General features: G+C 54.0%; 1 protein-coding gene across 12 annotated transcripts in view; it reads right to left on the minus strand.

Moving 5' to 3' along the window:
- The window catches only part of CAPN15 (calpain 15), a 60,831-nt gene that overhangs the window by 4,189 nt on the left and 32,087 nt on the right, over positions 1–24,555 (minus strand). For 10 of the 12 annotated variants that reach the window (XM_080387346.1, XM_080387347.1, XM_080387349.1 and 7 more), the window contains 6 exons: positions 9,189–10,686; positions 5,110–5,318; positions 4,678–4,861; positions 2,732–2,851; positions 1,705–1,928; positions 564–689 (listed from right to left, as the gene is read on the minus strand). In XM_080387346.1, the coding sequence (XP_080243472.1) occupies positions 564–689; positions 1,705–1,928; positions 2,732–2,851; positions 4,678–4,861; positions 5,110–5,318; positions 9,189–10,664 (2,339 nt within the window). In that variant the 5' untranslated portion in view covers positions 10,665–10,686. Of the gene's footprint in view, positions 1–563; positions 690–1,704; positions 1,929–2,731; positions 2,852–4,677; positions 4,862–5,109; positions 5,319–9,188; positions 10,687–11,412; positions 15,971–24,555 lie in introns of those variants that run through there. The other 2 variants (XM_080387348.1, XM_080387355.1) reach the window with 2 other exon arrangements.

Raw genomic sequence — 24,555 nt, forward strand, 5'->3', positions numbered from 1 at the left:
TACTTCTGCCCCTGCCTTTCAAAGCCCTCAGAGCATCCTCCATGTAACTTCCCATCCCCCCATGGACCCAGATGCTCTTGTCTGGCAGCTCCGGACCTGCTGCAGCTCCCTTTGCCCTTCCATGCCGAGAGGGCCTCCGGCCAGGTGCTGCGGGGATGAGGCTCAGCCGGGGAGAGGCTGCTGAGCATGACACGGCTGAAAACGGGGCTTTGTACAGCGGGCAGGCTGTCGGATGCAGCACCTGCTTCTGTGCCCCCACCCTCCAAAAGTGAGAAGGATGCCCTGACTGCCTCACTGAGTGGGAAGAGCTCAACTCAGTCCTCTGCATCTTGTGAGACCAGGTGAACCATTCTGCACCACAGGGCGTTCTGGACAGCTCACATGACAACAGCGTTTATGTGACACCTTGGGACGGAGAAACAGCCCTCGCTGGCAATGATGGGATGCCGAAGAGCCCCTGAGGTTTTGTGCAGCAGGTACCCAATTACCCACCCCCCAGGTTTCTGCTGGGGCTGTTGGCAGGAACATCAGCTGTACCACACCAGCCTCCACCCCGAACTCACCTGAAGCCTTGGACGTCCCGCACATCCAGGATGGAGTAGGCGTGCCGTGGACGGAGACCCATACTCTCGTAGGCCACATCGTCCACTTTCATGTTGCCTCCTCCACAGGACGCACCCATGAGGAACCTGCACAGGGGACAGCAAAACCTTCAGTGTCCTGCCGGGCCTGATACAGGGGGGAAGCTCATCCCTGCTGGTCGAGGCACGGGACAGGCTCCCTCCAGGAGGTTCCTGGATATTCCCTCTCTGCAACCACACTGTAAACCTCCCCAGTGCAGTGCCCCAGCACCACTGGCCAGAGCTCTGGGCAGCAGCGAGCTCCCTCCACCCGCTCACATGCATGCTTGAGCCCCGGCTCCGTGGCAAGCTTCTCTGAGCAGTGCCTTCACCTGCAGGGGTGAAAGCTCCTTCCGTGCACAGCAGAGCTTTACCCAGACCTCACCCGTTCTCTGCCAGGCCCTGGGATCCTGCCTGTCTCTGACGGCTGGCAGGGCTCAGCCACACAGAAAGGTGAGCGGTACCTTCGCGGGCAGGTGGCCCGTTCCGTGGGGCTGAGGACAGGCTATTCGGGGTGGGAGGTCTGCACCAGCCAGCCCTGGGGGCACACCATGGGATGGGACCCATCAGCCTCCCATGTGGTCCTGTACTGCAGGCTGGCAGGGGCAACCCTGCCTTCAGCCAACCTAACTGTGCTCCTGCTCCTCCTGCCACAGCGATGAACAAGAGGTCTCTGCTTTCGTTTTGTCGCCTATAGACTGCCTATAGTCATGCCCAGCAAAGATGCCACGTATGGGTGGGAAAGACGTGCAGGGTCAGGTACTTAATACAAAAAATCAAAAGCAAAGCAAGCAGGCTCAACGCCGGCCACTTCAAAACTCCTGCCAGTCAGCAGTAAACATGCACAGGTAAGTTCACCAGGATTTTAATCTCACGTGAAAACGGAATAAAGGAGAAATAGTTTCTCAGAGCTCAGAGGGGGAGCTCCACCAATGCTCCAGACGAGTACCACGGGTGGTGAACTCCCCGCTAGGTAATGCACTAGCCCCTCTCCTCAGAGCCTCTACAAACAAGAGTGGGCCCCCCTCACCCCCCTCTCCAAGTGTCCATGCTCCTGCCACGGCACCCTCCTGCCTCGTCTTACCCAGCCTCCTTAGAACTCAGCATTTTGGCCCAGATGAGGTCAGTGTCAATGGGCTCCTCGCGAGGGTTAGTGGAGCTGACCTGCAGCATCAGGCTCTCGCAGGGGGCACCCGTTAGTGTAGCCAGGCCTTCAATAGCACGCCCCGCCTGGAGGGCAAAGTACGAACCATGCAGCTTGGCCAGGGCCTTCTCAATGAGGGCGACCCACAACTGCTTCCTCTGGGCCTGCAGAAAGAGGAAAAAACACCATCATGAGATGGGAAAGCAAAGGCAGCATGTGTGGACAATGCAAAGCCCCTCTCACCCACGCCTGCCAGCCCTTCTGCTATGATGGGAGACGCAGAGGCAGGAGCAGCAAGGCCAAGTCATCAGGAGCTAGTCCGGATGGGTACAAGGGTGAGCCTGTTTGCCACCTGCTCAGTGTTTTGTTTGCACCATTTAATTCCCCTTGGAAAAACATCCTGGAGTGAATGTCCAAGAGGCCCTGGTGCTGACAGAGCTGCACCCTGGGGTGCCCAGGCAGTCAGGCTGGCAGGGGTGGGTGTCCACCTTGCAAGCTAACAGTCCCTTACTCCTGCTTCAACCTGGACTTGAAAAGGTTTAACAATGGAAGAGGATATTGAGCACATCTGGAACAGCTGCCTTTCACCCACACACTGTTGCAAACCAAAGCCAATACACCTTTGGCGAAGGAGGCTGCCTAGAGCACACACAGCCAGGGGACTGACTAGATTTCATCCACGGAACAGAAACACAGTTTCAAGGATAAGCTCCAAAAACTCCCTGGCAGACTGGCAAAGTCCTCTACTCCAGCACAGGGACAGTGGCAAGACGTAATTCCAAGATGCAAGTTTTGCAGGGGGAAAACTCTCCCTGGAGTCACTTTGCTCTGGTGCCAGACTATTGCTCTTGGCATCACTAAGCCGATTACGGATTCAGAAAGAAATGCAGAAGCTGCACTAATGCACCCCGAGGTTTGCAAAGCCTCCATCAGCCACGGCAACGTGGGCTCAGGGCACAGCCTTTACCACTGTCCAAGTCATTGTTGCAGGTCCTGAGCGTGCCGCAGGTGCAGTCACCAGCTGTGCTTTACCTCTCGTCCTGGGTATGTTGAGGCTGGGGGGAGATGCCTCCGCTCCAGCCCCTGCCTGCAGCGAGAACGCAAAGAGGAAGATGTATGAGGACTGAAGACAAGGAGACATTTGCTGGCTTCTGTGTCCCCAGCAAGTCGGGTTCGGTACCCAGTGCTTGGAGGGCAGCAAGGGAAAAGCACTGGTACGCTGTGACTGTGTGCGACTCACAGGTGGCAGCCAAGAGCTGGGAGAGGAAAGGAGGGCATGAAGATTTCTTTCTGATGGATAAAGAAAGCTTACAAGTGCTTTCCACCGGTTTTTGAGCCCACAAATCCATTTTGTTTATTTTTGCCTGAGATGCAGGCACAGCGCTCAGATAAGAGCCTGATTTTCCTTCCTTTGGAAAACTCTCTGCTCTCTCCCTCATCTATCTCACACAGCTAAACACTCGGCGGAAAAATGTCATCATGATTCAGATGACCCTGGAAACAAAGGTAAGGCAAGCCCAGCCCATGTGACAACCTTCAATCTTAAAAAAAACAAACTTGAAATGTGTACGAGAGGAAAGATGGATGGATAAGAAAAAACCAAAACGGGCAAATCTTATACTGAAAATAAATGCACGCATCTGGACCCTCTCTGTCTACTGAAAGGCAAAATGCAGACATAGACTCCTTCTTCTTCTTCTTCCCCTCTCCTAAGTTTCTCCTTAACAGGACCAGCTTCCAGCAGCACTGGCAATCACTGTGCCCCACTCAGTGTCCCTGGTGGGATCACCCGCTCCGCTATGACAGTGGCCAGGCAGCCCAGGCTTGGCAGCGCTGTGCCTGAGCCTGCATGGCGTGAAGACCCTGCCACTCTGCCCAGGGCTGGGGTAAAGGCTCAGGAGCCAGAGCTGCCAGCCGTGCCAGGACCACTGCCCCACGAGGCCCATTAGCTCCAGTGCAATTAGCAGTTGGCCCAGGACTGGGCCATATCCATGCTGCAGAGGGCACGGGCTACCGAGCCTGCTCAAGCTGTGCCGACATTAAGGTTCCCCAAATACAGAATTCTCTTCAGGCCTCATTTCCCCAGCCGAAGCCCTGTCCCGACACCTACACATGATGCTGCCTTGGGCTGTGTGTATTTTAAAACAGGGATTTGCGGAATAAAGTCCAACCCAACAGTCCTGGGTCCCTGCCTCCTCTTGACAGCGGCACTTTGTTTTGTTTGGCAGTTTCTGCCGCCTGAGTTTCAATAAAGACATTCTCAGTCTCCTTCATGGCCATGATCCCAGCAAGCATCCCTGGGCCTGGCAGGCAGGGCAGGACATAATGCGCAGGGATGTCCCGAAGTGGCTGAGGGAGCTTCGTTAATCCTACAGATCCCACTGAGTGTGCTCAAAGCAACCGGGCACCGGCTGGAAACAGGCTGATTTGTCGAGCGATCCCCTCCCTCTCCACGGTCCCTCGGTGGCAAAGCCAAGCTGCCAGACCTCCCCACAGAGGGAAGAAACAGCTTTCCCTCAGCCCCTTACCGTGCAAAACACACGGGTTAAAATATTTTCCTTTTGCTGTGAAGAGTAAGGATGGTTTCCCCTGCAAGTGAAGTGGCTGTGCTACAGGGAGGAGCGAGGGAAAAGCAACTGCAACTGGAACTTCTCCATTGCAGCCTGAAAAATGCCAAAAGGGGCCTAAACAGATTTATATTATGGTCTCAAAGAATTCAGCTGACTTGAGGATGCAGCAAAAAGCAGGGTCGCGAGCTGCGAATTCCCCATGCAGCACCGAGTAGGGGCCTCACTTGAGCCACAGCAGTATTTCTTTTCCACCTCCTCCATCAGTCCTCTCACAAGCCTCCTCCTGCCCCTGGAGCACTGCCCACCCCCTCCCAGCACCCCTTTTCCCCCCAGGGCTGCTCACCTGCGAGAAGAGAAGGTATCCGCACTCATCGCACGGCAGCATGTCATCCACCAGCACCGTGGTCCACGTGCCGTCCTTGCACAGCCGCACCTGGTAGGCACCCTCGGGGCACAACGTCCTTGTGATCATCACCCTCTCCACCAGCTCCGGCCGCTCGGCCAGCACGGCCAGGGCGCTCAGGAACCTGCCGGTGGGACGGGACATGGGTCGGTCTCAGCGGTGCACAGGCAGGCAGCATGCAGCTGCCCAGCCACGCAGCGCCAGGGACTGCGGTCTGCAGCCACTTGGTAAGGGGTGAGGCAGAGGATGGGGTACACGCCTGGGGGTTATAAATGGGTGTGAGTAGGGCTGAGGGGTCTGATCTGGAGCTGGGTTGAAGGGGGGCAAGGAGGAAGGGGCAGGAGGGTGTCAGCCCGGCTCACTTCCCCTTACCAGCAGTTCCCCAGCAGTCCCTGCAGGATATCCGAGGGCCTGGGTGTCCGAAACACCGACCACTTCACTGATCGGTCCTTGAAGATGCTACAGTTGATTTCATGGGGTCGCAGCCACTGTTTCACCCTCTGCTGCACACTGTCACCTTCCGGGAATCCCACAGACTTAGGCCCAGGGTGGAAACTGTCATCTACAAAATTGACTTTGTTCTGCGAGAGCAAAAGGCAAGGAGAGCATCAGTGCGCAGCTGTGCGGCGCACAGCTCCCCGGGGCCTCCTGGGACGGGGGGCTGGCCTGGAAAGCTTCCGACTGCACCCCCAGGAGTGAGCACAGCCCCCAGCCCCCCTGCCTGGCCCGGGCAGCCCCTTCGGATGCCGGGCAGGGGAGCATGCCCGGGGCCGGGTGTCTGCTGGCGATGGCACAGATGCATTTTACACATCAAGCCCAGCGTTCAGCCCCACCACGAGCCAGCTCTCCTCTCCGGCCCCCAGGCTCTGGGCTGTGACTCCAATTTGCCTTTCCTTATTTCACACGAACCTCCCTGGGCAGCGACTGTCTCTCGCTTTGTGCTGGTGCTAAAAGCTGGACCGTGGGGGACCTTGGCTGCCTCTAAAAGTGGCAAAGCACACTAACAGCAAGCCTGCGAGGAGCCACTTGGCAAGCAAACCGTTCTCAGCCTGAGCCCTGTGCTAAGGGCTGAGCTGCCCCAGCCCCAGAGGGGACGTGCTGGGCTTGGCAGTCCTGTACCACCCCCGAGGTGGATGTTAGGGGCAGCTTTCGCAATTGGATTCAGCCAGACCACAAACAGGCAAGCAATTCCGGAAGGAGGGTGTTCCATGTCCGAACCCACCTGCAATAGCTGTTGCATATTAAATAAAATAGGATGGACTGAAGGGCAGATAATCCCTCAGGCACTAGCCACAGAGGCAGGACGGAAGCACAGAACTTCACCAAGTGGGGAACGGCGGCTTTTTCAGACAGCTTAACACAGGGTGAAATAAGAACCAGGATTCCTTTATTGTTGTTAATTAAATTATTTCAGCAAAAGCCGGCTCTGATTTAAATTAGCTTTTATGCACACCAAACTAGTAGTTGTCCTTCCTCTTTTGTTGCAATCCTACACGAACACTTTATACGTGGTGCCTCAATTAGCACTTGCAGCTCCTCTTTTGCAGAAAGGTGTTTTTCAGCTAATAGATTTCACTGTTCAAACACTGATGTGGGCCAAAAAGGACACGTCCCAGGGCTTGCTGGCTCTACCTCTACCCTGTGCAGCTGACAAGCAGCCACCCATCTCATCTTGCCACACTCTGGCCTCGCACACTCACCTCTCAGGGTGCAGCCAGGGCTCCTCAGGAGCCCACTGTGCAAGGCAGCAGTCCTGGAGTCACAGCCTGTGGGCACCGCAAGCTTTCTGTCCCCTGTGGAGTCACTGCGGTACTTTTCCAAGCAGCAGAGGTGGAAGAAGCCTTCAGCCTCCCCAGTACCAGGGCCAGGGTCTCATCAGGGCCAGGACAGCATGCAACAGGGCTGCAGGAGCCTGGACATGAGCCCACAGAGCTCACCAGCATCATGACGGAGGCAATGCGAGAGCTGCAGCAGTGCAGTGCCCTAGCAGCATCAGGAAAGCCTGCCTAACAAGCTAATTACCTTTATATCATGATGTCTCCCTTCACATACTTCTAAATGCTTTAGAGAAGTTTTCACTACCAATACCCCTGTGAGACGGAAGGAAAGAGAGGCACAAGAGCTGCAGGAGCAGCATCAGAGCAGAGGGGAGAGGAGCAGGTAACTCCTCTCACGCCCAAGCAGTGACAAGCCTGCTCACAGATGGTACCAGATGAGTAGCCCTGCTCATTTCTCCTGCAAGGTGATCAAACTGGGCATCGGACCTCCTTCACTCCTCCTGCTCTGCCAACAACCCCCTTGACACCGTTCTGGACCAGAAACTGCCACCCCTCTGGGACTTCACAGGCCAAGGAAAGCTGCTGCCTTGCCCCGCACAGCCTCGCTGCCAGTAGCGAGTGGAGAGCAGAGATGGATGGACAAAAACAGAAAACAGAGATGGAGCCTCCCCTGGCACACAGAAAGGCTCCGCAGGCGGAGGTGCCAGAGCATGGCACAGACAGCAAGAGTCCGGGGCTGTCCTTCCAGCTCTGTGGGACACACCGATGTGTGTTGTTACTGGGAAAGGGGGAAGGATGGTTAATCAGAGGAGCAAGTAAGCGTGATACAGTGGGATAAGCAAGAGTGGGGGCAGCACGAGACAGGGAAGCAGATGTGTGGTGCAGAGGCAGCTAGTGAAGAGGTCAGCTCTGCTCTCCTCCCAGACGGAAGAGAAAGGGTGAAGCTAGAAGCAGGGGCCACGTACCAGAGAAAGTTGGAAAAGGCCCCCCTGGAACAGCAGAAGAGGGAGCACCCACAGCGGGAGCAGCGCAGCAAGGCAGGCAGCTCCACGCGACTTGGAGCAGGGGGGACAACAGGCGGAGGGGAACTTGGCCAGCCTGGCACTCTCCTCCAGGGGAAGGCTAAACAGCCTGTGAAACACCACGGACAGAAGGAAAGCTTGGAGGCTGCCTTACGTGCCAGCCCAACCAGGAGCAGGGCTGGGAGGCTGCAGGCACGCTGAGAGCAGAGAGCATGAGTATGGGAGCAGCACTGCCCCACACCGCAACCAGTCCTTCCCTCGGACCTGCAGAGCCCTTGACCTACCACAAACACTATCAGAACATAGCAGTGGTTTAGGTTTAGGGGGATTTTCAGGAGATGGCCCATGCTGATCTAATAGCCCGTTACTGCCAGCTTAGCGAGCTGAATGGGCTCAGCCAAAGCTCTGACCAAGAGCTGTGCTGGATCAGGCATGGCAGACTCCCCTCCTCAGCAGCAGCAAGCTGCTAATTCAACTTGGCTGTCTCACAATTCATCCTTCAGGCCTGATTCTACTGGATATATACTGCCTACAAGAAAAGCTACTCACTTGCTTTAAAGAGGGGGATAAGGAGAATCAGGGTGTCTCTGCTATAAAGGCACCCACATCTGTTAGGATGGACATGTAGCAATTGAAAAAAAACCAACCCACAACCCCAAACCAGGATCATTCTCAACAGCTTCTCTTCCAAACCAAACATCTCTGTGGTCCCCAGTCTGTGCAGCGGAGGCCCAGGCATGGATGCACTCCTCAGACCAGGCAGAGAAAGCCTTCTCTGTACGTCAAAATGGGACTGCAACTCCCTTTCCATCTGGTCCCAAAGAGCTGGAGGCTTCCCCCAGAAGGAAAGCAGGGAAAGAGCAGTGTTCACAGGAGCGTCTTATGCCACTCAGGGCAAAAAATGTGGCCATCAGAGCAGTGTTTGAGACTGAAACCCGATAGATTGAGCCAGATACTTCACAGTGGGAATGGAAGGCACTAGCATGCACTCCTGAGACACTCACCTGGAGCCAGGGTACAGCTAAACCTCAGCTGTCTTTCCCAAACCAGGGGTGAGCCATTTGCAGCTGCAGCTGTGCATTCACAAGCACCAAACCCAAAAGCTCGCAGCTCTTGAACACTTGCAGTTGCTGGCAGTGGCAGCAGTTCCTCTGCCTGCACCCCTGCCAGTGCTTTGAGCCTCTGCCTGCTGCATCCCCAGATTTCCCGCACCCATGCACGTCGCAGCTGCTGCCCACAGACAGCAGTGCCACCAGCAAACCTGGACACACTCTCTCCCAGCCTTCCCGACCCTTGGACAGGGAAGGAGCTGTATTGACCACCTAAGAACATCCCCTTCAAGCCAGATTTTCTCTCATACTGATTTAAACGATCACTCAGTTTCAGAGTTAACACTCGGGATACCTCACTTCAGACCAGGAGCGAACTGTATGGGTTGCCTTCAGCCCAGAGACTATCTTGCACCAATTTAAAATAATATATTTCAGTGTTAACAACCAGCATCCCGCTGTTATGTGAAGATCTTCTCTGGGCCCTAAGACACAGAGGGCAGCCTGCCTGTGCCAAGCAATGCCCCAGACCCACGGGGGAGGCAGGAAGGGGTCCCCCTCCAAGTGAAGCCAGGAACAAGCCCAGTTCAGCAAGCACTCACCTCCCGGCAGAAGGTCACGATGTTTTCCCACAGGGCTTTGGCCTCTCCCTCATCTGTCTGCCGCCTCTTCTCCACGTGCATGCTCTCCCGTCTCTTCAGGGGCTTGAGGCCCTTGCGCTGGGCCACGTACTGCTGCGGGGTATGGCAGGCAACACAGTGCTTGGCCTTGAGCTCGTTGAGTAAGGTGCAAGCAGGACAAGCCCACTGGCCTGGCCTCTCCTGGCTGGTGGGTAGCTGGGATGGGAAGAGGCGGGCGACCTTGCGGGCAGACGGGGCCCTGCCACCACAGGAGGAGCAGCCGCCCTTGTCGCAAGCCCCGCAGTCGGGGCAGCGAGGGGACGGCTCGCCCTGTGTCCCATGCTCCTGGAAGCCGTGCAGCTTGGAGGAGCCGCAGGCTTTGCACTTCTGGGCCAGGGTGGGGTTCTTCAGGGTGCACTTGGAACAGGACCAGGTGGTGAAGTCAGGGCTGGAGGGGCTGCACGGGGTAAATCTCACCGAGTCCCCCACCAGATTGATGGTGTCACTGCCTTTCTGGGCACTGCAAGCCTCGCATTTGCCAGCCCCAGCCGAGTTAAGCAGGGAGCAGGAGCTGCACTTCCAGTGGGATGGACTGACCTCCATCTCCTCCTCCAGCACGCTCAGCCGCTTGTTGGACAGCAGCTCTTGGAAGCGGGCAGCCGGGGCAGCCCTGGCCTGACCCTGCGGAGAGCCCTTCTGCCCCGCTGCACTCTGAGCTGCAGGCTGGGAGGCTTCGGGGCCCGGCATCTGCAGCTGCGGGGGCACCTCCCGGCGGCTTCGGGGCACAGGGTTGTTCTGGAGCCCCGGGGAGAAGGGACTGAAGGCTGGTAGCTTCTGGGCCTCTTGTTCCATAGCCACTGGGCCCTGGGTGGCCACGGCGTCACCATCAGAGATGTCTGCGGAGACTAAAGGCTGTGGGGTAGAGGGGGCCATGTGAAATCCGGCAGGGGTGATGACTTCAGGGACGACCAGCGCCTCTGGTGGGATCTTGGGCAGGGAGAGCTTGCGTGGGCCGCCACAAGCAGAGCAGGAATTGGCCATCGGCGTGTTGTGCAGTGTGCAGCGCTGGCAAGCCCAGCCACTCTCCAGCTCTGCTTCGTCGGGGCTCTTCCCCTCCGAGTCCTCACTGCTGCTTTCTGCCTTGGCAGCCTCCTCCTTGGACGTGCCCTTGGGCTCCGCAAGCACAGTGGGCTTAGGCAAGATGCCGTTGATGACGGGCAAGGGGGAGCTGCTGGGCCCTGGCTCTGGGGTGAAGCCACAAACCTCACAGGTTTCCTTGCCCAGAAAGTTCCTGAAGGTGCAGCGGGCACAAGCCCATTTCTGTTCCTCCACGCTGAGCCGCAGGATGTGGTTGAGGTCGGGCTTCTGGCGGGGGGCTTCGCATATGGAGCACTGCCGCTGGCCGACAGGGTTCAGAAAGGTGCAGCGGGTGCAGGACCACTCGCGGACGGCAGCCATGGAGCCAGGAGAGTGGGAGTGGCTGCAAGAAAAAAAGACAATATCATGAGGGCAAGGCCACCTGGTGCACGGGGGTGCCATGTGTTTCCCTGAGCTGGCATGGTCAGGACCTTGCTTCCAGGAAGGGCACAACCATCAATCCAGTCATTTCTCTGCAGACACTTGTTCCTCTGGCACTGACAATTTCTCCAAGAGCATGGCAATGCACTGGCTTCCACCCAAAACACTTCCACCCAAAACACCCAAAACACCAAAGAAACAGCCCCACAACCCTACCAACCCCGCTCTCACAGTAGGGATGCACGCCGGTGAGCAAGCACACCGCCTCTGTGCCCAACCTTGACAATTCTGTATGTCTGCAACTTGTTTGTACTCTCTGGAGGAGACCTCTGCCTTCCTGCTGCCTCTAGGGTCAATTCTTTCCTCCTTTGTCATCACTTGAGCCCACCTCTATTTCACTTTCTGTTTCTGTCTCTCTCCTCTCCTTTCGGCTCACCACCAGGGCTACACCACAGCTGTGTTATCGCACACCAGACACCAGTCAAGCAAAGAAAAGCAGGTTGTGGTGTGTGGTGGCGCTTTTACCTGGCTATAGGCTTCGGGGCCAGAAGCCTGGCCCGGCCAGCCTGTGAGCAGCAGCTCCGGCAGAAACAGGTCATGATGCAAAGCCACCAGGACAGCTCCCAGCATGTTCTGAGCTCAGGAGAGGGGAACACAGCGTCCCAGCTCCAGCTCCTGTCCCTCTTACCTGGGAAGCAGAGAGGCCACAGAGCCCTGCCGTCAGCACCAGCCCTCGGCTTCAACCTCCAGTGTTGCCCAGGAATGCCTGAAACCCTGATGGGGGAAACAGGTCCAACGCACGCCAGAGCCACCTTGTTCAAGGGCAGAAAGTCGTAATGATGTTTTCTACGCAGGTTCAACTTTCAGAAAGCGAAATGCAGCAGCACCACCAGCTCCACAGGCCACGACAACCTCTGGGCTCGCAGGGAGCAGCTCTCCCTAACCGCAGCCCTCCTGGTGCTTTCAGGAAGGTGATGCTGTGCTTGCACGCATGCTGACAAACAGCAGAAGGAATCCCAGCCCTGCACGGTGCTCTTTGTCCCCTGCTCGGGGTCATTTCCTGGAGCTTCGAGCGAAGGTGGGGCTGAAACAGAGCTTTCTGCTTCCTTCTCCTTCACACAAGGACAAAACAGTTCTCCTTCAGGTAAACGTGCAGCACGAGCCCAGAGCCCTCCCCCTGCCCCCTCCTGTTCCCAGATAATGCGGCCAAGTCTGAAGCCCCAACCTTGAACCCAAGCTCCAGGCCAGCTGCGCTTCTCTCTGCCTGAACTGGTCCCCTTCCAAACCCTTCCACTCTGCCCTGCTTGCCCAAGACCAGGCAGGGCCAACTCTGCAGGTGAAGCCTCTGCGCCCGTCCCATGCCCTCAGCACTTCTTGGGAACAGCAAATTCTGGACACTGCAGACCAAGGAACATGGCAGGCTAAATCATGGGAGTTGCACCTCACCACTGGCTCCCTCTCTAGAGTCTCCTCAACAACCAGGTTCAACCACAACACCAGCTGGGACAGAGAAGGGAAGGAAGACATTTTATGCCATAGAGGGCAGGTGCAGAAAGCTATGAGACAGTGGTGCAGTCCACAGAGGGAACCGGGTCCTGGCTGGTCTCCAGAATCCCAAGCAGCAGCACCTGCACAACCAGCTTCCCAAGGCAGCCGAGCAGACTGCATTGCAGCAGCAGGGTCTTGAGGAGACAGAAGATGCAGCAAGAACCACCCTGGGGAGGAGAAGAGTGACCCTCCGTTTGGCTGGGTACGTGAGAAACTCTCCTGGGAATACTCCAGCAGCAGCAGCAATCCAACATTTCCAGACCATGCTCCACAGCCACTGGAAGCAGCAGCTCACCCCCACAAAGAGATCAGATACAACCTTCAACTCCCTTCTTCAATCAAATGTTTCTCTAAATAAAGCCTGAACTCAAGAAATCCATTTTATTGCAAGAGAGAGCTTGAAAATTCATTCTGGTTCATATACCATGCCTTCATGGTTTGAACTTTACAAGGTATTTATTTACTGGAGTTATTTAAGGAATCTTTCTCAGCTAAGAGAAATATAAACATTGATTTTTCTGCCTGAAGTCCTACAGCTGTGAGCCACTGTACAGTCCTCTCCCCTGCGGCAGCACCAGGTCCACAGCCGTCTGAAAGGGAGATCATTCCTCAAACAGAGAAAGGCAAGGAGCTGCGTGCCCAGCTCCATTAGAGGCAGGGAAGCAAATGGGGCCATGAAGGGCACCGTGATCCTGTCACATCCATTTGTCTTACTGGATGAGGTTCATCAAACCACAGGCATCAGCAGAAGGGAAGCAAAGGCTGTCAGCAACCTGTGCCATCCACATCCGTCCTGCAGCGTCCCATGCTGTTACCCACCATACACTGTGCTGGAGAGCGCTGGCTCCAAAAAAATCCACCCCCAAATGCAGATGCCACACTGCTTACTGCAGATTCAGGACCCTCCAGCCACCAGTCTTCCTGCTGCACACATCACTCTCACACCCATGGTCCCGTCCAGCAGGCAAAGGCTTCTAGCCATGCAACCACACAAGAAGAAATCACCTTGCCCTTTCCCAAACCTAACAGACAGAAGTACCACATGAGGGGATAGTGGGGTGAGCCCCAATCACCAGACCTGCTTGATGCTGCATCAGTGACGAGCTGTGGGCTCAGGGAAGGCAGCACCATTTCACTGGGCCAGGCAGGAGATCCAGGCTCCAGGAAGCAAGAGAGGAGAAGGAAGGCAGGACACTGCAGTGCTCTACTCCAAGCTCTGATACCGACCCTGGGGAGGTGATGCTCCCTGGTGGCACTGTCCCCCTCCTGGTCCCTGCGTCTCCCCCATGCCACAGGAGTCGGCTCCCAACACCGTCTGTTTAAGGGACACCATCCTGCCTGCTGCTGGGATTTTCACCTACTTAACTTTCTCCACTGACAGGCTCTCAGGAGAACCAAAAAGCCTCCCAGAACGGTCATCAGCTCTTCCCTCACAGGTCTGTGGCTCCCCTTGCTGTGGCAGGGCCACCAGCATGGCAAGCTCTGGCAGGAGACTTCCCTGCCTGCTTCCCTCCGGGAAAGCTGTCGTACCATGTTGTGGTGCCCGGCAGCCACACAACTTCCCCTGCAAGTTAGTGGGAGACACGGAAATGGGAAAGGACACGGGACACACATCTTTGGCTGTCCCACACACGCCACTGGCTCCCCAGCCTTGACAACTGGCAGCGCAGCAGACTGCAGACTGCTCCCACCAGACTCCTGCTGAGGACTGATGGACAATTCACGTCCCTGCCCAGAGCACCAGACTTAATTTAAGGGTCCAAAGATCACCGAGGGCACAAGGCTGGAACCTGTCTCTGCATGGTTCAAACCCTACCAGCACATGGTGGATCATAGCAGCAGCCTCTGCCCCACAGCAACACGTACCTCTCAAAAATGAACCGGCTGAAGGAAAAGCCCAACCACAGCCTGTCCAAGCTTTATACTTCTCCCTACAAAGCCTCGCTGGCTCCTTTCCCGGCAGGCAACAAGCCTGTGTAAGGAAATACAGTTGTCTACACCACCTATTCACCAGGCCCATCTACTGTATGATAACACACATGCTCTCCAGCCCCAAAAAACGCAACTGAGATAAACATCGCCTGCCGCCTTCCCAGACGCCTGCGCAGGAGAGGAGCTCCTCTCAAAACCAGCTGCTCCACAATGACCTGGCAAAGTCACCCACCCACAGAAGGGCTTTTCTTGGGAAAGGGACACTTTACAGGGATCATGATGACGCAAACTCTCAGCAGCCCAGCAGGCTGGCAGCAGGGTTCTGCTGCAGGCTCTCTTTGGGTACACAGAGCAAGGGAAGGGCAACAGCCGTACAGCCCCTGCCTCCAGCAGCACAGCCCGGGCTGGCCGTGCTTCCCCCTGCAGCAGCTCTACCCAACCAAGACAGGGTGCACATCAGCTGGCAGGAGACACCACGTTGGCAGGACTGCCAAGTCCCTTGGCAATCACAACGGCGTAATTATAATACTTTAAAAAGAATATAGAAGGTACTGAACCAAGTAGGCAGCTTTCAGCATGCTGATCAGGTCCCAGGGAAGCTCACTGCTCGCCCTGCCTTGCAGAGTGAGGAGTGCCAAAGGCAGCCCGCTGCCGAGGTGACAGCCTCTGGAGAGGGATGCTAGCTGGTACGCCCAGGCAGCCTTCGCAGGCAAGATCCAGCAGCAGAGCTGCCTAAAAGGCCGTCGCTGTTTCCCTCTGGACACCGTTTCAGAGTGCCTGGAGGTGGCAGGAGAAGGCTGTCACTAGAAGGGAAAGGGGAGTTCACTGAAGGGACATCACTGGGCCTTTGCTTCCCTCCGGTGTGCAGGAACTTTAACCAAAGCAGGGCAGAATTGTTAGGACAAGATGGGGAAGGGATGAAGGCGGCACCAGCTGGTCACCTTCCAAACCCACTGCAGGACAGTGATATCCCCCTCCTCGGGCTCTGCTGAGCTCGCTTGTCCCGTTGCTACAGAGCCCTAGCTCCTACACAGCTGTCAAAAAAACCTGGGGTCTCCACCACCTTTGGGTGTCATCTGGGACCAAAGGCTTTTCTGGAGCCTCACCAGAGCTGGGCAAGACAAGAAGGAACAGGGCAGGATGAGAGACTGGGAAGTGCCCAAAACCCGGCAGTTTGTGTCTTTCCTCCTGGCAGGAGCTGGTCGTGTGCCAAGCCTGTGTGATGTGCCGCTGAGCTCCAGGGCAAAAGATGGCAACCAGCCCTGGACAGAAGCATCTTGGACTGCCAGAGCGAACGGCTTGAGGTGACCTGGGCACCGGAGCGAGAGATCCCAGGGCTCCTCTGCAGAGCCCACACTGGCACCAGCATTACATGAGCTTTTGTCAATTGCACACAGCAACAGAATCAGGCTGTTTCTCTAAATTAAACTGCTCCAGAACAGCTAAAGCCTGAAAACTTACTGCTTCAGTTCTCTCCTGCAGTAAATAAACAAATAAATAAAAATCAATTGTTCTAGTCAGCAATGTACAAATCCCCAAGTCCTCTGAAAATAAACACATTGTAGCAAAATCCTCATTTGATAAATACAAGAACAAGCAATAGAACTTTGTGAAAGAAAAACAAAAAACACAAAAACCCTGAACAAAATCCTGCCTCAACTGTCTGTAAGCTGCAAATCACTTCCCCTCCTCCCCATCCAGCTGTTTCCTATTTAACTCCTTCTTTCCATGGCACTGAGTGCTCCGACCTAAGAAAGGAGTGCTGAGCCATCTCCCGTGTGGACCTACCACATCTCCAGAGCCAGCCAGAGCAGAAGATATCTGTGCCTGTGCAAGAAGCAGGTGCAGGAGGTCAGGAACCACACAGCATCGCTCTAGCAGCTGAACTCTTAGAAGGGCACGTGGGCTGGGATCATGGCCTGCACATTATGAAGCCGGGGCGAGGAGATGCTGTTGGCTGAGCTGACTCACTCTTGCAGAGCCAGGCAAGGGCTGGGAGGCTGGACCAGGGGAAGGTTGCAGCAGATATACTGGCAGAGCAACACAGGAACGTTACAAATGGGACTTTCCACTTTCTACAAATTTCTATAGGAGCATCAGTGGAGAAAAACAGTCTCTGATTCACACTTCTCAACCCCCAAGGCTACAGAAGTAAGTGTCACCAGCTGTGTGCTAGCATCATACAAGCAGGGCAAGTTGCATAAGTATTTCCAAATCCTGCCTCTCCCACTCCTCCAGAGGGAGACAAGAAAATAAAACAGGCTTCAATACCAGTGACCTTCACCCAGTCTCAGAGGGGCTCGGGCAAAAACAAAGCACCAGAAGGGTTCTGTCCCTTTGCCCTCTTCTCCCACTTTGCACCAGTACAGATCTGCTGAGCCTGGGCAGACAGAGCAAAGAACCGCCCCCCCATGTCCACCCATGGTCTCTCGGAGGATCATAACAAAGCAAGTCAGTCAGGCGGTCCCAGGCAGGCCTGCTGCAATGGCATACACGTGCCCACGAAACAGGGCCCCCCGCTGGACCCCTCTGTGAGCAAAAGCAGCGCCCCACTTCCACAAGAGCAAGCAGGGAGGATCCCAGGGTAACTCTGTGGGAAGGGGCCCCGGGGGTCTCCAGACCAAACTCCTGCTCCAAGCTGCATCTCTTAGGTCACAGCAGGTTGTTCAGGTTTATAGTCTGGTCTTGAAAACCTCCAAGCACAGAGACTACATAACCTCTCTGGGCAGTGAACTCTGCTGACTGACTGTCCGTCCTTGGGGCAAAAATGTCTGATCTTCTCCTTGTCTCACCCGACACTTCCTGTTTTCTGTCTTCCCACCACACGCTGCCTGGCTCCATCTTCTGGATGATGCCCCTGTGGGTATTGGCAGACCTACTCCAGAGCCTTCTCCAGCCTGAACAAGCTCAGCTCCCTCACCCTCTCCTCGCAGGACACATGCTCCAGCACCATGACCATCTTTCTGCCCCTCCAGTGGAGACTATTGCTACTAGTAGCCTCACAACTACACCTTTCCGGGTTGCGCTCCCGCTCCCCTTGCACAGCACCGGGGAAACGTTTGGTACCGTAGTGGTCTGAGCAACCCTGCCGAACAGGGCTGGTGGCTCGCACCCTCCCCAGGGGAGCTGTGAAAGCGCTATGGGAGCCCTGGTTGAAAAGCTGCTACAAAACACAGCTTCACCCTAGCAGGAACCTGCTAACTTCAAAAGCACCAACAGTTCAGCCTTCTGAAGACTACAAAGAGACCAAACTGACTTAAGAAACTCTCGCTAGAATAGCTTGGCTTTATCACCACATCTGCCACCTCATGCTGTACCAGGCACCACCAGTGCAAGTGGCTGTCCAGCCCAGGACAGAGATCGGCATCCCAGCAGACCTGGTCTATAACATGCAGGACCTGCAGCCCCCTGTATGGCACAGCACTGGGATCTAATCACCCCGAGATCAGAGGATCTGATCTCCAAAAAGGACACCACCTTCTTCATGCAACCTCTGTCTCACACCAGGCAATTCCTTCAGCCAGGACTGGAGCTGGGGTCTGGCACTGAGCCCCCTGCTGCATGGCACTTTTTGGTCCTTCAGGATGGTGGAAGGGAACCACAATGGCTACGAACTACACAAATTCCTCCTTTTATTGAAACAGGTAATAAAATAAAGATGTCATGAAATATTAATTTTTGAGTGCTCCAGAGCTGTATCACATATTTATATCAGCTCTTACTCTTTAGAGTCAGTCCAGGACAAACTGTCAACTAGTTCTGAGAAACACAGCTTAGGGGAAGAAAAAACAGCCGAGGGACCAGCCCGCTCCATGTCTGCTTCCATGCCAAACTCACTTCTGGCCAGGACAACCCTTCTTTCTGGAGGTTACCTCCTCCCAGCACAGCGTGCGTGCTCCTGACCATTCATTCACTGGGGCAGGACAATTACATTTATGCAGAAAATAACATTTTCCACTGGTAATAACTTGTAATGAATTGAAGCACAACAACTGCATTTGTTCTGTTTAATAAAGCAATGGAGGCAGAGGAAAATCACTCATCCAGGGGAGGGGGGGGGGAAGTCTAATTCTGCAGCAGGAGACTACGTAAGGGTGATGGTGAACGGGACCATTAAAGACCCATCGACACCCCATAACCCTCCCCCAGAAGCTGCCAAAAGGCTCAGATAGACACTACAAGCCTTCCAAGCTGAAGACGCACTCCAGTTCCTGGGAATTTCTTGATCCCATTGCACCACAACTCAAGAGGGTTCTTGCACAGTTTCCACTTTTCCCAAACTGGACACAGCATACCAGCCAGGGAGAGAAGAGCTGTGAGTTCTAATGAGAAGATCCTAGGGGAAAACTGAACTCTGCTGATGAGAAATCTGAGAGAAAACACACTGGCCCCAGAAGTATGGGGTTCATTTCGCAGTATGTTTTTCCTCAGAGCCAACAAAAACACAGAACATGCTTGAAAACTGCAGCTTTCCCTACAATTTACTTTGTTGTCACCTCCCCAAAAAGAGGGCTTGCCTGTCTTAAGACAGACAGATGTTAAGGGTGAAAGGAGACATTTTGACGTAGGATAGGGAAGAAAAGACTTCCAAGGTAATGCTCTGTAACTACAATGGCCTGCAAAGGATGCAAGTGGGACAAAGAACATGCTCCTTTACCCTTTGCCAGCCATGAACAGGCCAGAGGAGCTTGTCAAGAGTGAGGTGGGAAATGGGAGGAAGGCAGTGGCACAGCTGGGACAGGAGCAGATGAAAGCTCCTGTAATATGCACCAAAGTCTGGCTCTGATGAAGGAAGTAAGCAGAGGAGACTGTCACCACTTGGAGAATTCTCTTCGCGGCTGAAATCCCTGGCTGGCTTTAGCCCAGGAAAAAGCGGAGAAGGTGCAGAGTCTTTTTGAAGGGATATGCCCATCTGAAGATGTGGTCACCGGACTTGCAAGCCCAATGCTGCTGCAAGAATGCAAAGTGACACACGTCTGGAAGGAGCATTCTTCACACTGGCTTTTCTCCAAGGCTAAGGATATACAGGCAGCATTATTCTAAACTGATGGACTGGAGACAAGACTTTTATCATTCCTCATGCAAAATCCTCAAAGCATATTCAGAATTTGGAAGGCTTGCCTTGTGAGAAAAACAGGACGTGCATCATTAGCCTTTAATATACTTTAATAATATACCTTAATTGCTTCAGTGTTGTAAGATACTAGCTTTCAGAAGAAAACCAGTTTGGCTAGCAGAGCACTGTGCAGTACAGGCACGCCGAGACAAGACCATTCTCAAAGGCTCTTTTGCTAATGAACAGGTTACCCAAACCTCTGCCAGGGCAACAAGAAGAATCCCTGGGGATATGAAAGGAAGAGGCAGACCCAGTATTTCAAGGAGGCCAGTGAAGTCCTAGTTCTAGCATTACTCAAATATTGTGCGGTTTCACAAGCTCTGGATGCACAAAGTTTTGATGAGGGACCAGAGGTATCAGCCTATAGAACCACCTCCTGCACCTGTCCAAGGTTATTGGGATGCAGGGCCCAGACAAGATGGCCAACAGTAACGTGACCTCTTCAAAACTCAGGCTAGAAGCACAGGAAATGTGCTACACTGGCACTCGGTCACCCAGGATCCTCATGGGACAGGCTTTGCCTCAGCAAGGCTGGCAGGAGAACAGACCACAAAGGTCTCACTGGAGCCCCAGCCCTGGGGACAGCTACCAGCACAGCCTCAGCTTCTCTCAAGCTACGCTGTTTCTCATTAAGATCAATTCCAGCCTGTTGTTATAATTAATAACCTCATCTTGCCTCCCTGCATGCAAGCATGGGATATTTCTGCAGTTGCAATCACAGTTCAAAGAAACCAATTTAGCACAGCGCTACTGCTGCCATCATTCCTGCGCTCAACTACTTTATTTACCTTCCCTGTTCCTAGTTTCCCTGGTCTTTTGGGTATCTGGGGAAATTAAGAGCAAACAATACCAATCTCCAGTTACACCCAAGTATTATACGGGGTGAGGAAAATTTGTGTCATTAACTCAGGCCAGCACCATACTATGTATATGCTTAAACAGGTTCGATAATGTCTTAATACTTTGATTTGGCTCAAGGTGGTAATGAACTGAGTGGCCTCAATCCATATCTCGCCTTACTTTGACTAAAATACAGTGGATATTTGAACCCATTTAAGAGCAAATACACAAAGGAGGTACACCAGTTTTGCAAGTTTCTGTCACAGTTGCGTGAAATTGGTGTAATCTGGGTGTAAAAAGCACCAAGGATCTCTGCAGGTACCCTGGTTCTGCTGAAACATTTGGGAGCGCCTCAGCATGCCTGCAGCTCCCTCAAAAGCTGCTGTTTCAGGGGAAAAATCCCACCATCCTCCAAAAAATACAACATAAGCATTCAAGAATTTAATTTTTTTTGTTAAAAGCCAACAGACCAGAAAAGGCTTGAACCCTGAAAGACTGACGGACCCAAGTTACGTTGGATACTCGTAGCTTCAGCGTCTGACACACTTGGAGCAAGAAAGCACTTACAGAACAGTAGTTCTGTTCTTCAGAGCGCCTGGCAAAAATTGGTTTAACTACCTTGTATGGTTTTTTGATAATTACACTCCATCTTTGGTCTGAATAGCGTTTCCCACTTTCCCAGAAAGTTTCCCAATAAAGTTGTCCAGCAAAATTAATGAGTACCTAAAACTGAGGAAGATTCAGACTCCATTGAAATCAATGCCACAGACCAGGATGACAGATCTCACAGATCTCCTGCTGAATAAAACCTGTTTGCAAGATGGCTCGTACAGGAATGCTCAACCCCCCCCCCAGATTTTCACACCCAGCCATCAGAGGCCTCTGCACTGAAAAATTCAAAGACAATGAGATCTGCAACCCAAACAGGGTAAGAATCTTGCCAACGTTACGTGGAAACACAAGGATTATGAGAGGTGCCGGAACTCAGCTTTTGGCCCTTCAGACTCATACTTTAAGCAATGCCAGGGGAAAGTTTTTCTGGAAGCAGCAAAAGGGAATTTGGGAATTATATTTTCTTGAGAGGTTTTCATGAGAACGACCCGCTGCCAACCCAAGCCCCACAGCGATCTCCAGCCAGCATCCAGCGGGTGGCAATGCCCACAAACACCAAACAAACCTCCTGGACGTTTCACTCTCCATGCTGAGATGACAGGACAAAACCCCAACCTCAACCACCAAGAAAAAGGGCTGATCCCACACCCCGGCAGTCAGGGACAAGCGCCAGGGTTGTTCCTCACTGCACGAGGCACTCGCTGCATACACACGCCGGTGGGTGCCCCAGAGCCCCGCTCGCCTGCGGATGCTGAGAACAGGTTTAGTACAAACGTCCACTGCGGTTTCACTTCAACGGCCCCAGCAGGAGGGAGTTGGCAATTATTCAGACATTGAGAAGCCTGAATGCTTCTGTGGAAAAGAATGAAACATTTCAAACTCTGAAAACATCCCCATGGTTGGGGAAAACGACTTGGAAGGAAGGGCAAGGACTCCAAAACTTAGGCAATCATTCCCTGCCAGGCCCATAAACCTTCCCTGCCTTGAGGCAGCTCGGAAAACTCCTCAAAAGCCTATAAAGGGTCAATCCTGGCAGACACCTTCCCTGGTCAGTATCACAGGTGAAGTGAGAAAAGGTGAATCAGGGTGCGGGGCGAGAGGTTCAGCTGCCAGGCAGCGAGGCAGGCCATAGTCAACAGCCAAACAGCTTCAGATCTGGCAGAAGTGATGCCTGCTGACCTGGCTGCAGCGTTCAGCCTCCAGTCTCAGCCCAAAAAACTCTGGCCCTTTGGACACAGCAGGAGAAGAGATTATTACAGAGCAAACACAGCCCTGGCAACATCAGCACATCAAGGACTGATGGGGTACCATTGATTCTACCACATACCCAGCACCAAATCCTCTGGGATGAGCTGTAGCACAACCCCTCCATGAAGCAAAGTCCTTTAAACCTCAAGGTGTGCCAGGAAGAGGATGGGAGATATCAGGAGCACCTTATGGTCTCCTGTGCCTGCAGGAGCCCAGGGACAAACACACCTGGAGCAATACAAAACCAAATCAGACCCCAGAGGCAGCCTCTCCTCTTGTAGTCAGGAGCCTCCCTGCTGATCTGGACAAACTGGTGAGCAGTTTAACCCTGAGTGTGTGAGCGCAACACATCACGCGGTGCCACTCCCATCAGGGGTGCAGACTTCCAAGCCTCCACTGAAGTTTGCCTAGCACAAGATGTATAGAAAATCAGGGCACATCAAGAACAACAGGGAGAGGATTTATGACCAATATGCCGGATCCAGGAGGACTGGCAAGATGCTGGGGAGAAACAGCTGGGAAGATTATATTCTTTACTACTACTATTACACCAATTCATTTCAAATCATGGCAGGTTTTAATTTAAAACGCCAACAGAAATCGTGCTCTTTGAAAAGGGCACAGAAGTCGGTAATAGCAACGAACCAGAAGATCGCAGGGAAGAGCAGCACAGGGTTAATGCCTCCCTCAGAGCATTAACGGTAGCCAATAAACACAGCCAGGGAGGCCTCGAACAGCCCCTTCACTGCCCCTTCGCCGAGTCTTTTGCCGAGAGCAGAAGCAGCCCAAGATTTTGCTGTCTTCAATGCATTACTAAGACCTAAATGAGGCTGACATACACCAAGGAGAGATGTCCTTTTTTGCTCCACCAAGAAGGTGGGCCACTCCCTCGGATCCAGTGTCAACGGGGTCTTCTTCCGAGTGACCTCCCCTGTTACTGCCTCTTAACCGTCCCCATTGCAGAACTGCTGGGCTGGCTCTACCACTGACCCTTCTCACCAGGTCCGGGGGGCATGTCTGCTACCCGCACCTGGAGAGTGGCCACAGGACCATCTGCCTACCCACATGGTGCCTGCCTAGAGACAATGGGATGGGGACAGCTTCATATCAATGATCATCTGTGATGCCTGTGTCAGGAAAAGTGGGAGGGACACCCAAGAAGAGCTCAAAGTGGAAGGATTTCAGATGAAATGTGGGAGGGAATGGATTAGAGCACATCTCTTAAGATGTCTGATATCTAGAAAGCATGGCATGGGACAGGATTGAGGATCTGCGGGTGATGCTATGTGAGCAACTCCACACCCCCACCTCACTCACACAGCCAGCGCCACCTGCTCAGCTCCAAAACACCACCCTGTACTTTCAGAGAATAAATTAAATCCCTTCTTCCCAGGATGAAAAGGAAATTCAAAGCTATTTGCTGCCTTTGAGGCCTGAAAGGCAAAATAATGCTGTTGGAGAACGCCACGCAAGTGTGGAGAGGGCTGGCTGCCCACTCGCATGGCCCTGCAGGGGTTGTGGGGCACTGGGAGCTATCACAACGCAGGCACAACCGGGGGGAAGGAGGTGGGAGGACCCTGCCGAGCCCCTCTCTACTTTTGTCTCACCAGTTCTCAACCCTGCACATAATCAGCTGCGTGGGGCAGTCTGCTATTTGCTTGAGAAACAACCATCTTTTTCCCTAAATTCCCCCTGAAAAAATAAATCAAGACATAGCTCCAAGGTGGAATTAACACAAAAACCAAAAGTGATCAAGAGCTCTGTACAATTTGGGGTACAGGGAGTGCGAAAGACTCGTGTTTTCTTGAGGACTGAGACTAAGGAGAATGGGGCTGCAGCCTGGCAGGGGTGGGAAGCAGAGCCCCCAGCCTCCTCCTCTCCCAGGGCTTTAACTTGGCCATCATCCCAGCTCCTGGCGGAGCTGCTGCAGAGCACCCTTCCTGCAAATGAGGAAATTTCCTGGGGCCCAAGGCCACGCTGTCCCATGCCAGACCACGCAGCGCCCTTCCCACCGCTGCCAGCCACGCTCGGGGCACGGTAAGCGGGACCGCACAGCTCCTGGTGAGACGGAAGGCAGCAGGGCACTGTGGTCCATCGCCAGCGGCTGTCAGGCTCTCTTCAGGATGATTAACAGGCCTTAATGAAAAGCTAAGCCAGTCCTGTGCCTCAGGAAAGCAGCTCACGCTTAATAACCCAGCCAACAAGCTTTGCACTGATCTGAAGAAAGAAAGGAAGATTGCCAAGGGACAGAGGAAGAGAGAGGAACTCTGGCAACTCCCGGCATCCCTGGAGTTCAGCCTGTGGTCAGATCAGGGCATGGTAATCAAGCCACCACAGCTACACTATTAATGTCACCTGGCAGCAAGGGGAAAGGCAAGGATGGAGGTTCCTCCCAGAGCCAATGCCACCAACTAGCTAGCCCTGCTATCTCTCTGCATGCTTGAGCATCTCCTTTGGCAACAGGAGATCAGAAGACAGAAGGCAAACCTGAATGTCCTCTCTTCTGCCTCAGGTACCACATCTGCAACCCCTCCA

The sequence above is a fragment of the Falco punctatus genome, assembly GCF_963210335.1.
Source record: "Falco punctatus genome assembly, chromosome: 4".
Classification (NCBI taxonomy): Eukaryota; Metazoa; Chordata; class Aves; order Falconiformes; family Falconidae; genus Falco; species Falco punctatus.